This window comes from Caretta caretta, chromosome 25, assembly GCF_965140235.1.
Source record: "Caretta caretta isolate rCarCar2 chromosome 25, rCarCar1.hap1, whole genome shotgun sequence".
In the NCBI taxonomy this organism is placed as follows: domain Eukaryota; kingdom Metazoa; phylum Chordata; order Testudines; family Cheloniidae; genus Caretta; species Caretta caretta.
The window spans coordinates 17,566,846-17,580,489 of NC_134230.1; the positions used below are offsets into that span (position 1 = coordinate 17,566,846).

A 13,644-nucleotide genomic window follows, 5' to 3' on the forward strand; every position below is an offset into this window, starting at 1 on the left:
CTTTCTCTCAAAACCATCCTTTGGCAATGAGTTCCACAGACTTAAGTAAGGACATTCATTTTGCTAAGGACAATCTTACGTAAGCAAAATCGGGACTCTCAACATTGCAAGCGCCTCTAGTGGGCATATCTGTGCGATTGTATCTGAGCAACTTTAGACCTGATGGAATCTCTGGGGACTAACTGGAAAATGTGGGTTTCCAGGGCACAGAAACTGGCGCCCAGCAACCAGCCTCTTCTTCAGAGCTGAAGTTGATCAGCTTGGAAATGAAGAGCTCAGCTGAAAAGACACCGCCTCCCAAGATGTAGGAGTGGTTCTGTTTGGTGAGATGATGATAGTGCTTAGGACCACTTCAGGCCACTTGGCTGTGAAGCCCTTTCTCCTTGTCAATGGTCCCGACAGCATGGGGCGATGCTGCTGCCATCCCGGACGATAAAGAGTGTTATTGAAGGCATCCGTGTTGCAGCTTCCTCCATCTGCCACTGGAGAAGGTGCCATTACCAGCAGGATGCGAGGGCAGGCCGGAGGTGGGCTGGGGGTAGTTGCTAACCAGATATCAACGTCTCTGTGTCTGAAACTAACAAATAGCCCAGCTGGCTCTGAGTGCAGCAGAGGTTGGGTGGGCACCTGGTGAGTTGGAGCCAGGCGTGGCGGGTGCCTGCCTGGGTTGTGTTTTGCAGGGGGGGGGGGGGGTCGCAGGAGCTGGCTAAGGAGGCCGGCAGGTTTCCAAGTCCTTTCCCGCTGACTCTTGCTGGGATAGCCCTTGTCTTCCCAACGCTGCTCAAGCACTGGGCAAAGGTGGACTGAACTGCCAGGCAGCCCTGTGTGAATGTTCTAGCAGGCCAGGCTCCAGGTGGGGGAAACACAGGCTGACTTGGCTTGTCTAAGGTCACCAAAGGAGTCGGGGGGGACGAGGACGGATAGAACCCAGGAGTCCCAGCGCCTGGCTCTAACCGAGGGGGGGAAGGAGCCTCCCGGCCTCGATCTTACTGTTTCTGAAAACTTCCTTGGCAGACGCTGCAAAGCGGAGGAGCTGAAGCAAAGCGGCAGGCGGGGCAAAGGCTCCGGCTCCGCCTCTGGGCGAGCAGCTCCACCCGGGAGCGCGCCGTGTTGACTCAGGCTGGGCACGAGAGAGTCGCCCGGGGGACGAAAGTCTGCGACCTTTGCATGGAGGCCGGGGATCATGCGCGGCGGGCTGGGTTGGACTCGGGGCAACTGACTGGCCCGGGCGCTTCTGGGGGACTTTTGTCCGCTTCCCTCTGGCCCCAGCGGGGAGCGCGGGTGGGAGGCTGCTGGCAGCGGGCTGGCAGCGGGGCCCCTCCGCCATGCAGCTGCCTGCGGTCCCGGGAGCCGTCGGCTTGTCGCTCGCCGCCTTCCCGGTGTCCTGCGCGCTGAACTCCATCGCCGCCTTGGCGCAGTAAGTACCCGGCCTGCGCTGCGCTGCGCTGCGCTCCCGGGGGCGCGCAGGCTTTGGGGCTGCGCCTGCCGGGCTTGCGGGGCCGCCCCGGCCTGAGTCCCCTGCCTTGTGCAATCGCTGGGGAAGCCTTTGCCACAGCCTGGCGCTGGGAGTTTTAAAGCCAGAGCAGGAGAGTTTCCCTCTTTCTTCTTAACAACCCCTTGCCTGGCGCCTGGCGAGGGCCCGTCCCTGTGCCCCTAGGATTGGGTGCCCAGCTGTAGGACCTGTTTCTAGTCTTTCCCCCAGACAAGGGAACAACAAAGAAGGAGGGGTTTGGGGGCAGTTCTCTGGCTTTGTGTTATCCGGGTCAGACCAGGTGATCACAAGGGTCCCTTCTGGCCTTGGAATCTACCCAGCTGTGATTTCCCTGTAGTGTAAAGGTGGAAACAAAGCATGTGCAAATCTGCCTTTATTATTTGTATTCCAGTCTGCTCAGGGCCCCACCATGCCGGGTGCTGCACAGAGGCAGGCTGAGAGCCACCCCTGCCCTGAAGAGTTTGCCCTCTAATGAAGACAAGGCAGCCAAAGGGTGGGAGAAAGGAAGGATCTCCCTCCCCGAACAGAGATGGGGACACAGCATGTGTTTATCTAGTGCCATTGTGAGCTCTTTGGCCGAGGGCCTAGTCTGTCTGTGCAGCGCCTGGCACAACGGGGCCCTGGTCTCTTGGGGGCCTGTGGGTGTTATTGTAATTACTGTCAGTAATGACAGTGGCGGGGTAGCCTCTACGGGACACTTTAGACAGCACTTGCTCACATCTCCCCCATCACTGGTATTTTGGGGGTTACTTCTTAAGGCCAGGCACAGACTGTTCTCCGCCTCTTGCAGTACTGGAGCATGGCTGCATTAAATATACCCAGAGACTTGTTCACACCCCGGGTTTTTAGCCTGACCTCCGCTCCTCTGTGTGAGCTAGGGCCGGGGGACCCTCAGCCTTGCTTAATTGAGGCTGTTCTCTGCTGTCCCGCAGTCTGTGGGCCGCAGATGAGCTCCCTGGCTGATGGGTGATACTTTCGGAGTGTAAGCTGTTAACCCCGCCTGTTGAATGCCAGGATTAGCAATGGCTTTCTCTTTTTTTGCAACAGGGTGAAAGGCTTTATTGGAAAATGCCTTAATATTTTCGGCTTTATAGCTCACAAAGCAAAAAGGGTAGCTCTGCTGGTCTTGTAGCTATTACAGCTAATGAAATTGCTTCTTGGAAGAGCAGAAGAGAGCTCGGGATGGATTTCCCTCTGTCCTAGCACAAATTTGCAGTATCTATCCCCTTATTATAGATTCACTTTCTAATCGGTTTACATGGTCTCTGATAACAGTGCATCAGCTCATGGCCATCCATATTCCTGTGTGAAGGCAGTGCCGCACCTGGGAAGGGAGATGGAAATCTTAATGATTTCAACTACAATGACATTTCAGAATAAAACCCAGCATGTGGCCCCTGCTTTGGCATTTTGCTCATTGTAACAATGGCCTGGACGGTTGAGAGACGAGGCCCTATCTTTGTACTTGTGCAGGAGACTTCTCGAAGCAGCTCCTGCTGGGGTGCTGGGTCTGAATTTCAGGAGGAGAAAGTGCCTGTCATTTCCCTCCATGCTCAGTTATGTCACACCTTGGGCAAGTCATTTCCCTTCTTTTGCCTCAGTTTCCCCTCCCACCCTTTGCCCTGTCTACTTAGACTGTAGGCTCTTTGGGGCAGGAACCATCCCTCATGTGTCTCTTTAGTGCCTTGATCTTGGCTAGGGTTTCTAGGTGCGACCATAATATAAATAATAATTGACATGGACCTATGGTTCTCTCTCTTCTCCTGCTTCCCTAGTGCTACCTTCATCTCCCGAGTTATGGAATCGCCTCGTATTCATCACAAAGCCCCTTGTCACCAAGCAGAGCTCTGTCCTGTACCCATGGGAGCAAAGGGGTGACCTGGCTCCAAGAAAAGCAAAGTTGGATGGGTGAATGGGGGTTGCAGCACTGTAAACCTCTGCTTGTTCCTAGTACCCTGCATGTTGGGGGCATTTCCCCACCCAGGGTCCCGCCCAACCCCACAAAGTCAGCAGACAGGCAGGACTCCCTCTGACTGCAGGGGATGTTGGATCAGCCCCTTCCTAAGTGTTTGAACTCAATCTGCCCGGCTCTGATCTGATCGGACCTGCTCTGCCGCATGGATGCTGCCGTGTGCTCTGCTCAGCCTGAGGGCTCGGCTTTTGACCTGCCCCGGCTTGTAGACTGGATGTACTTTGAACCCTGCTGCATCGAGCCTTCTGTTGGCAAAACCCCTCCTGTCCCCCACCCCTTCCAAAAGCAAAACCCTAGGCAGCAGGAGGATCCTTTGCTCTGCTACAAGAGGCCCCTCCCTCCACCCAAGGAGGCTGTGCTCCACAGGATCCCAGCTAGGAGCTGCCGCCCAGTGGGTTTGCCCAAGGGATCCCAGCCAGACAGTTGTACTTTATTGGGGGTCCAGGCACCACTATCTAGAGTAACCCCTCAGAATTCAGCAGGAGTGAGCAAGATCAGACCCCAGGCTGTGGCCTCTTACCCACTCTGCCAACAGGGTCATGGGGAGTGGTGGAAACTGAGGCGCGGGGGGAAAGCCTGGTCTCATTGAACTCAATGGCAAAACTCCCATTTACTCCATCCACTGTCTTCAGTCTCCTCTGCGGATGGGCTCCATCCCCACGTTAAGAGGAGATGGGGCAGTTAATTGGGCCAGAGGCTGGGCAGGGGCGTTGCCCTGCCCTCAGCAGCCCCTTGCGTCACACTGCGAGAGTCTGACCTGTCCCTTGTCGGCGTGTATTACAGCCCAGTGGCTATCGCGGTGATGGGGGTACTGGTGCTGCTGCTTCTGTTCTCCATGGTGTATCTTCTGGGCGAAGGGAGCCGTTCCCAGGATCCCCTTTTCTATGGTGAGTCTCGGCAGGGCGGCCTTGCTTAGTGACCCCCTCCTGTCTCCTGTTTCACCTACCTGGGCAAGAGAGGCAGCAAGCCAATGTGGTTGGATGAGCCCTGTGTCTCTGTTGGTGGCAGGTGGGTGGGCGAGATTCGGGGGAATTGAAGACGCGTCTGAGCCGGTGCCGGTGGCTCTGGATGGTGCAGGGGATGTGTAGTGGCACTGAAGAACCCACGTCAGGCCCAGATCTAGCCCTGGCTGCCAGTGACTGGAGGCTGCTCCTATGTGACAGCTGTCAGGCAGCCCATGCGGGGTGAGGGCACAGCTCAGTCCCCTGGGGAAAGGTGCCTGCCTGGCAAAAACATCACATCAGCAGGCACACGCTGGCTCCTGGCATGACAGCTTGTGCAGGGAGTGGCGAGGGCTGCGATGCCTGCGAGAGGCGGGGTGGGGGGGGCTCTGCAACAAGGGAGTGAGGTTGGACGGGGTCTCAATTGCCAAAGAATCAATGAACGAACCTCCCACCGAGGGTCGTTCCGGGGCTGAGCTCCACAAGCAGGGCGGACAGTGGGTGGCTCCTGCCCCGTGCCTGCTCCACCTGGCTTGTGCCCCTTATGCTTTAGGGAGCGGAGAATTCCCCTGCTGACAGGCGAGGCTGGGACTTGTCACTGCAATTGCAGGTCCCCTCTGAGCTGGGGAGAGGCCTGTGTGTTTGGGGGACCCAGGGCAGCCTGGCAGGGAAGTGGCTGGGGGCCCCCTACAGAGGTGAGCCTGCCTCCCTCTCTCCCCACCTGCAGTGTTCACGGTGTTCTCCTTCACCTCTGTCATCGACCTGATCATCGCACTGGAGGAGGATGGCTACATCAGCGGCTTCATGGAGTTCTACATGAAGGAGGTACCACCCCGGCTGCCGTCACCTGCCCGTTCCCAGTGGGATGCCTGCCAGCGAGGCTAGAACATCACACTGCCCTGGCCAGACCCCGTGGCGTCCCATCCCTGCTCCCTTACAAACACCATGGGCCTGATCCCCTGCGGGCAGGCACTTCCCCCGGTGCAAAGGGGATTTAAAGCCATGCTGCACTTATTGGCAGAGGTCTAAGCAACCATGTTGGAGATCTGACCCCTTGTTCCTTTAAATGAGCTGTGGCTTCAGCTCAGTGCGTATGTTAAACAGGGGCACAGCTCCATCTCCTAAGCCACCGGCAGCTCCCCATGCCCGTCAGGGAGCGGGGAGGAGCACTGGTCCCTGGGTAGAGTAGCCAGATAGGGGCAGGAGCATGTGGGCATTGGGCTGAGCGGATCCATCTCTGGAGCCTGCGTCGTCATGCCCAGCTGGGGAAGTGACTTGATGCCTTTCTGGTGGGCAGGGCGAGCCGTACCTACGCACGGCTTACGGCATCATGATCTGTTACTGGGATGGCATTGTGCACTACCTTCTCTACCTCGCCATGATCATAGCCATCACACAAAGGTAAGAGGGGACTGGGGCTGCAGCCAATTGGGGTCTCCTGTTCACTCACTGGGCTTCTCACTGGCAGGGCACTGCATGGCTGCTTCCAAGTGGTGGGTGGAGGAGAGTGGGGGTTGCTTTTTGCTGGAACAGTCTGGGGAGGGGGGCAAGGGGGGGCGCTAAGAGAACCATAGTCAGCTGTCCAGTAGTATTTTGCACAAGGTCCCAGCCAGGATTGGAAGCGGCAGGAATCTCCTGTGTGGGCCTGTTCTCAGGGGACCTCCCGGCCATGGGCATGGAGAGCCGGGCTGAGTAACCGACCCGAACTCCAGCCCTCTTATCATTTGATTCTAGTGCAGGAACAGTGGGGAGCTTCAGTCGGTACAGGGCAGCAGCCCAGGGTGGGTGAGGGAAACTCCGGGCATGGATGTGCCCTGCCCAGCTGGTAGCAGCCCTGTGAGCAATGGGCAGCTCCTGGAGCCAATGTGAGGAAGAATTCCCGGGCTGGTGGGGGCCTGCAGCCAGGGCGCTCTGGTGGTGGGAAGCCAGGCAGGGTAGCAGTCCCTTCCCAGTGCTGGGATGCTGCAAGGGAGGAGCGGCTGTTGGAGGGGAGGCTGCTCTGGGGTGGTGGAGTGCGCTTCTGAACCCACATGCTGTGAGCGTGGCAGGGCTGACCCCACCTTGCCACTAACGCCGGAGAGCAGGTGAGGGGAAGAAACCTATGAATGCAGCAGGGGTTGAGTGATGGGGTGAGCCCCAAGAGGGTGTTGAATTTCCACTGTCTCCCCAGGAAGAACTACAGGACCCTGGGTCTCTACTGGCTGGGCTCCCTGATGATGAGCGTTGTTGTCTTCCTGCCTGGGAACATGTTAGGTATGGGGTACCTGCCAGCAACAAGCCCTGGGGAGCTACCCTCCGCTCTGAGCTCTGGTCTCTGTGTCCTTCCCGTGTTGCCCTTGCTCCGCTCTGCCTCTGCAGGGACACACCCCAGAGTTGCAGGTTTAAGTCCAGCATGCATCACTAAAACTGGCAGACAGGCCCCCTTGGTGGCAGAGAAGCTGGGGTGTGCGTGGGGCGGTAACCCCCTTTTCCCACCCCATAGGGGTGGAATGTTGCAGGGGGGAATGTGGGAGGAATGGGGTGTTGCTACGCACTCTCCATGGGGTTAACCAAAGGTGCCGGTCTCTAGGGTTGGTCTTGCTCCACGCACAACCGGGGACTCTTCTCTCTTAGGGAAGTACAGCTCTGAGATCCGCCCCTCCTTTCTGCTCAATGTGCCCTACATCCTGATCCCAATCTGGGCTGGGATGAGACTCTTCAGCCAGCCAAAATCCCTTCCCTGCTGCACTGCTGAGAAGGTAGGCGGGCCGGTGGGCTGGGGGTCCCCAGCTGGGGCAGGTGGACTGCAAGGAACATGCGGGTGTTGGTGACTGGGCAGGGGGTGCCCTGGGCCTGTGCGGAGCGAACCCCCCTGCCTGTGGCTAGGGAATCTGCAGGTGACATCTTCCATTGGGGCTGGGACACTGAGCTCCTGGCCCCTTGGGATCATTACCGAGCCTTGGGGCGCTGTTCTCGGAGCCGGGTCCCCCTTCTCCATCACTGGCCTCCATCCGAGCTAAGGGCTCGGTTCGGGTTCAAGCCGCTGATTGGTTTTTCCCATATTCCAGCCCCGTATTTTACACCATTGTTTGAGAAAACCCCCGTTTTGGAGGCTGGGGGTGGATGAGCAAACCTGGCAGGAATTGCCCCGATCCCTTACCCAGCCCTCATCGCAGGCACAGCTGGCTGGCACCCTTTCGCCAGGAGGGCAAATGCAGTTGCTTTTGGTGCCGGGTCCAAACTCTCTCCCTGTTAATGTGTCTGTGCGCTGCTGCCCTCTGCTGGTTGGTGTGTGTCTCACCCGCTCAGGCTTGTCCGCTCCCTTGGCTAGCTGAGCGGAGATGCTGCTTTGGCACCACTAGGCCTGGGGGCGTCTTCCAGCGCCCGTTGTGCCAGGCGCTGCACAGACCCGGCGAGAGACAGGCAGGGCTGCTCCAAGCTGAGTAGACAAGACGGGCCCAGGATCACTGAACAGAACCCAGGTCTCGTGCCTCCCATTCCGGTCCTGGCCTCTAGCCCAGTGTTTCTCAACTGTTTTGATACCAGGGACCGGCTTGCTGCCATCCTAAACTGTGTCAGGGAGACCTCCGGGACCGGTGCCGGTCCACGGTCTGGTCCTTGAGAAACACTGCACTAGCCCACGCAGAGCTGTAGATGTGAGTCCAATGCAGCGTGGACGGGAGAAGGGCCCTGGGCATGTCTGATTGCCCTGCCTAGGGATGGCTGCGGAGCCCTTTATCCTTAACTCACTGGGCTCAGGACGGGGGGAACCACCCCCTCCTTTTATTCTTTTAAGGGACTTTAATTTAAAAAATGTTTTTTGCATCTGAATGGGGGATGAACGCAGCCCTGTCCATCCTCGTCCCCCTCCCTTCCCGCGGAGCAAGGCCTCTCTCTGGAAACCTCAGTCTCCAGAGCAGCCCTGGCAGGAGGTTCCCGCCACTCACTGCCTGTTTAAAAGCAGAATGTGCTGAGGCTGGGAATGGATCCGCCCTTCAAAGGGAGGAGACGCTGCCTGTCCTGAGCTAGACGCCCCTGGGGCTGCTGGCCCTGGATCGAGGTTTCTGCCCAGCCAGGGGGAGGCAAAGAGAACTGGCTTTTTAAATTTGGCCCTTTCAAGTTTCCCACTTAAAGGGCCAGCGTCCCAGGCCCTGACACCCACAGCGGCTGCTTGTGTTCAGGTTGTGGCAGAGCAGCAGAGAAGTCTGTATCAGCGGCCCCTGGATTTGGGCTTGATCCTGTTCCTGCTGGTGGCTGCGACGTTCACGTTCTTCAGAGGGCTGGTAAGGGCTGGCCAGTCGGTGACTCAGCCAGAGGGTTGGGCTCTATTACAGGGGAGAAGTAGGGAAGGGGAGGTTCTGGGGCCTGCAATGTGCAGAAGGTTGGACTACATGAACATGGTGGTCCCTTCTGGCTTTAAAGTCTGTGAGTCAGTGGGGCATGTGGGAGGGGCAGGGACAGGGGCCAGATCTCCCATGCACTCTGCTTATCTCAGAGGGGCAGCTTGGCCTGGGGTTGATGTGAGGGTGGGGAATGGCTGTGGGCTCTCAGATCTGGCTGTCCCATGCACTCTGTATCTCCTGGGGGCAACTGGGTGAGGGGTCGGTGTGGGGGGATCAGAGATGGCTCTCCCATGCACTCTGCTTGTGTCTCCAGGTGGTCCTGGACTGTCCGTCCGATTCCTGCTTCAACTACATTTACCAGTACGAGCCATATCTGCGTGACCCCGTCGCCTACCCCAAAGTGCAGGTGAGTGTGGAGCCCACTGGGTCCAGCTGCTCTCCGTGCAGGTTCTTGGAGGCTGCCGGACAAAGGGTAGGAGAATGGCGGAATCAGTATCCCCATTGTCCAGGCAGGGAATTCAGGCCCAGAGAGATTCAGGGGGAGGCTCTATAAAGGGCCATATGGGATGTTGGAGTGTATAGACTTGTGCACCTAAATCCCTTAGGAGAGGGTGCTGCTTATTCATTTATTTTAACTACCTGGGAACATTGGGGCTGCTTGTAGGTGTCCCTGGGGGCCTGGGATTTTGAGCATCCTGCTGGGCATTCCTGCAAGCCCAGGGCAGTTTTGCATCCAGGGCTCCGGTCCAGGCCTACCTCTGTTCTTGGACTCGCTTCCTTACTTCTCCCAGTCCCTGCCCTGTGCTCACAGTTTGCCCTGGCTCAGGCCTGTGCTGACCTCTCTCCCTTTGCTCCCAGATGCTGGTCTACATGTTCTACGTCCTCCCGTTCTTCTGCCTTGGCATTTATGGGCTCCTGCGGCCTGGCTGCACATGGCTGCCCGACTGGGCCCTGGTGTTTGCTGGGGCCGTAGCGCAGGTAACGAGGGGCTGGGGCTGGGATTTGTTGCACAGCCCCTGGGGAGCAGCAGACCCTGGGCCTGTTAGTAGGGGTATTGCAGTAGAGACTGTGGATGAGAACAGGGCCCCGTTCTGCTGAGGCTTCATCAACGGCGAGCGAGAGACAGTCCCTGCCCCCAGGTGCTCACAGTTTAGAGGGAGATGGGAGGGGTTGGGGGTGGCAGGTGACTGGGCCCAGGCCACCCAGCCAGTCTGCGGCAGAGCTAGGAATAGAACCCAGGTGTCCTGGTGGTTTTTTTCTTTAACTCAGTCCGCTGTAAAACGAGGGGAGGGGCAAGGGGTGGGTCCAGCCCTGTCCACTGGGGTCCCACAGATGCTGGGAACCCAGGCTCTCCTCACTGCTAAGCCACACGAGGGCTCCAGCTCTGGAGTCGGGGGACGAGATAAAACTGAGGCTTATCCCTCTTATTTTGTCTGGAGTTGCAGGGACGTTTGATTCCTGCCTTGGGTTCTGCGCTGTTCTTGCCTCCGGGTCTCCCTGTGGGTGTAGGAGGGGACAGGCCTGGGGACACGATGTTCTGGAACCACAGTCACCCCTGTTTACACCTGGAAATCGCGCTCTGCTCAAAGCACAGCCGGAGGTTGCTCTGAAGCTTACCACTGGGATGGAGTGGCAGATTCAGCTGTCAGTGCCAGCTTCCCAGATCTTTCCTTGAGCCCGTGTCTCGGGGGAGGCCTAGGTTTCAGGCCATGGTCCCAGCAGCCTTCACACCCCTCCTCCGGGCTGGCACAGGGCTCTGAACTGCAAGCAGCGTCTGCCACTGCACCGAGCCACCTAGCTACTAGTCAGCCCCGCTCCTAGCCCCGCTCCGTGGTTCAGCAAGAGCAATGCTGTCTGTAGGCGGGAGCCACGGGCAGTGCAGGGCCAATGCATTAAAGGGCTGGTGTGTCACTGGGCCAGTGCCCCTGCACTAGGCTCCTGGACAAGCATGTTCTGACCTCTCACGATTCCCCCGTCCTTGGGTTTGCATGTGGAACAGTTTCTATGGCAACGAGCAGAGCCTTATAATTACTCTCTCAGCGGATGTTAATGGCGGACGTGGATTAGTTTCACAGAAATAGACTTGAGCCAGCGCCCCGTGTAGCTATCAATAGGGCATGGGGGAACATGCAGCCCTGCTATCAGCATGGGCACGGCTGCCCCAGTGTAGCCCTGGGGCCGGCTAGCCCAAACCCCTTGGCCCAACAGGGACCAGTGCTGGATTCCCCTGGGGACAAACCCCATTGTGTGCCTGGCTGTGCACCATTATCTTCCCAAGGCAATTCCTTCCTGACCCCAGCTGCTGATGCACTTTTATGCCCTGGTGCATGAGGATGGGGCTTACCCTCTTTAATCCCTAGTTCTTGGCCCTGCTGGATTTATGCATAACAGGGTCTAACCCTCTTGTGACACTTGGGCTGCAGGGGTGGGGAATGGGGCCAGCACTTGAAAGGAGATCAGCCCTCAGCAATCCCTGTTGCTCTAAATGGAGAATCTGCCCCTGCCCCTGTTGTTTGCGGTGGAGCTGCTGGGTGCAGAGCAGTGTGAGAAGCCGCCCCCGTTGTTTGGGCAGGTTGCTGGAGTTGAGATGGGAGCGTCTGGCCCTACAGTCTTGTGGACATGAGTTCTGTTGGCTATGTCTCCATGGTGCAATAGAATCAAAGGTGCTTTCCCTTCAGCCTTCCTCTCGAACCTGGGGCCTGCGCCCAGGGGTGGGAGCCAGCACTGTCCTCTGGCACCCGCTCACTGCCCCTTAGCCAAGTCATTTCGCTGGGGCCCCACCAGGGCAAGGCTTCCCACTCACTGCAGAGGGAGGGGCTGGCAGGGGGCTCATGGGGCAGGTGCCGTGGGCAGCGTCTCCCATCACCCTGCCCCTCTTGTGCATTTCAGGCCCAGTTCTCCCACGTGGGCTCCTCCCTGCACCACCGCACCCCCTACCCCTACCGCACCCCGGAGGAGGTCTGGTGGATCTTCCTCCTCACCAACATCCTCTATGCGCTGGGCCCGCACCTCCTCGCCTACCGCTGTCTCCACAGCCCTGGCTTCTTCCAGCCAGCTGCTCCCACCGGCCAGGATGGGATCAAGAAGCATCAGTGAGGAGAAAGCCTGGCTCCTGCCTCCAGTGCCAGGACACTGCAAGGGGGAGCTGCTACCCTCCCTCCCTGAACACCCCCCCCCCGGGCCCCAATATGCTCAGCCTGGATGGAGGCAGCAGGATGACGAAATCTCCGTCCCTGCTGGGTTAATAGCCGGGCCATGTGGCTCCAGGGGACAAGCCACTGAAGGGAAGGAGGATCCCTGCTTTGGGGGTGGGGGGGAGTTTCACAGCAGGCGGTCAGGGATTTTGTGCATGGCAGGGTCTTGTTCCTCCTCTTTGGCCCTGGGCTACCCCCGCCCCTCCATCCTTCATGGAGCTCTGAAGTTCTTTTCCAGGCCTGATTGGCACTTCAGCCCCTCAGCGGCACTCCTCACCCTGCCAGAAGGGAGCGCTCTGGAGTGAGGGCGTGTGTCTCCCTCCCCTCCCTAGCACCAACCACCAGGCCCAGGGTGCCGAGTGGTTGCTCTGAGCCCTCTTCCCCCTGCCTCCCTGTTGGCCTTTGCCTTGGAGTCCTTAATGGTGTTGGCAGCTGTGGGCCCTTCTGCCAGGACGGCCCTTGGGGTCCAGGCTGCCCTGGCACCAGGGGAAAGGTGATGGAGGCAGAGGTGCCTTGAGGCTGTGCTGGCTGCTGTGACCCTGGTGGTGTTTAGGGGCTTGGCTCTGGAGTGACTGGCCATGTCCTGGCTTGGGGGAACCTGTCTCCCGTTCCAAAGCCTGCTCCCACTGCCCTGCCCCTGTCGGTGCCATGGGGCACCCTGCAGCCTGCGTCTCCCTAAGGATTGCTGCTCACAGGGTCCTCTTGTTCTGCAAAGCCATGTTGGGTGGGTGGGGGAGGCTTTGTTCCCTAGCCATGCTGCAATGCTTAAAGAAGGGAGGTGCCAGAGACCCTCCGTAACAAACCGTTTACAGAATAAAATCATTTTGTGCTGTGACTTTTTAACCCTGCTGTGGCTGGATACTTTTTCAGGTGCTCACAGTTTCTGCTGCGGGGGGTGGATCGATTTCCTGAACTATGCTGTGTGGTTCTGACAAGGGTGCTCACTGAGAAGTCTCCCCGCCCCCCACAGTCTCCAGCCCCTGAGGGGATGCTAGGGCCTCAGCTGCCCTGAGCTCCAGTGTGCGGTTTGCTACAGAATAGGGCCCTCCTGCTTTCCACAGTGGCTACTGGCAGGGCCTAGCTGAGCCCACCCCCACCCCCCAGCTGCAGCCAGGAGCAGTGGGGCTTGGCCCCCCTAAGGAGCAGGTGCTCAGTGTCTCACGTTGGGCCACCACAACCTGCACAGCTCCAAATCAATGAGCCCTTGTGGGACGGTGCCTGCCCAGGGGAGGCAGAAGCTGGGCCCCTTCCCCACCCTTATCTCTTCACATGGGCTGCAGTGTACCAGAGAGGGCTCAGGTGTGTGGGTGGGTGGGTGGGGTGGGGTCGGGGGGCAGGGCTGGGTCTGTCCAGGGTGTCCTGAGGGTTCCAGCCCAGGATGCAGAATGGGGGGATGATGTCCCATGTGCCCGCTGCTCCCCTGTCTGAGCCCCGCGCTCCCCCTTCTCGTGTGCTGCCCTGAGGCTCTGCTCAGGCCCGACTCAAATGCTCCCCAGTCCAGGTCTGCGCCAGGGTCCCCCTCCCAGAAAAATGGGGCATGGGCAACCCAGCCCTCTGGGAGACAGCAGGGAGCAAAACGTCTCGAGCTGGGGCCAGGCTTTTGTGCACGGTTGCCAACTTTCACGCAGTGAATAAGAATACCGACTTTCACAGTAAGCCCAAAATCAAGCGAATCCCATTTCAAAACAAGCCAGTCCCTAAGAATCCCAACGCTTTATGTGAC

General features: G+C 58.6%; 1 protein-coding gene across 1 annotated transcript; it reads left to right on the top strand.

Annotated features, from left to right (window-relative positions):
• Positions 1-1,060: 1,060 nt before the first annotated feature.
• On the top strand, positions 1,061-12,764 carry TM6SF2 (transmembrane 6 superfamily member 2). Its single transcript, XM_048830670.2, has 10 exons — positions 1,061-1,417; positions 4,248-4,351; positions 5,133-5,230; positions 5,703-5,806; positions 6,576-6,658; positions 7,019-7,143; positions 8,566-8,667; positions 9,041-9,133; positions 9,586-9,705; positions 11,617-12,764. The coding sequence occupies exons 1-10, from the start codon at positions 1,326-1,328 to the stop codon at positions 11,821-11,823; spliced, it is 1,128 nt and encodes a 375-aa protein (XP_048686627.1). The 5' UTR covers positions 1,061-1,325; the 3' UTR covers positions 11,824-12,764.
• Positions 12,765-13,644: the final 880 nt, after the last annotated feature.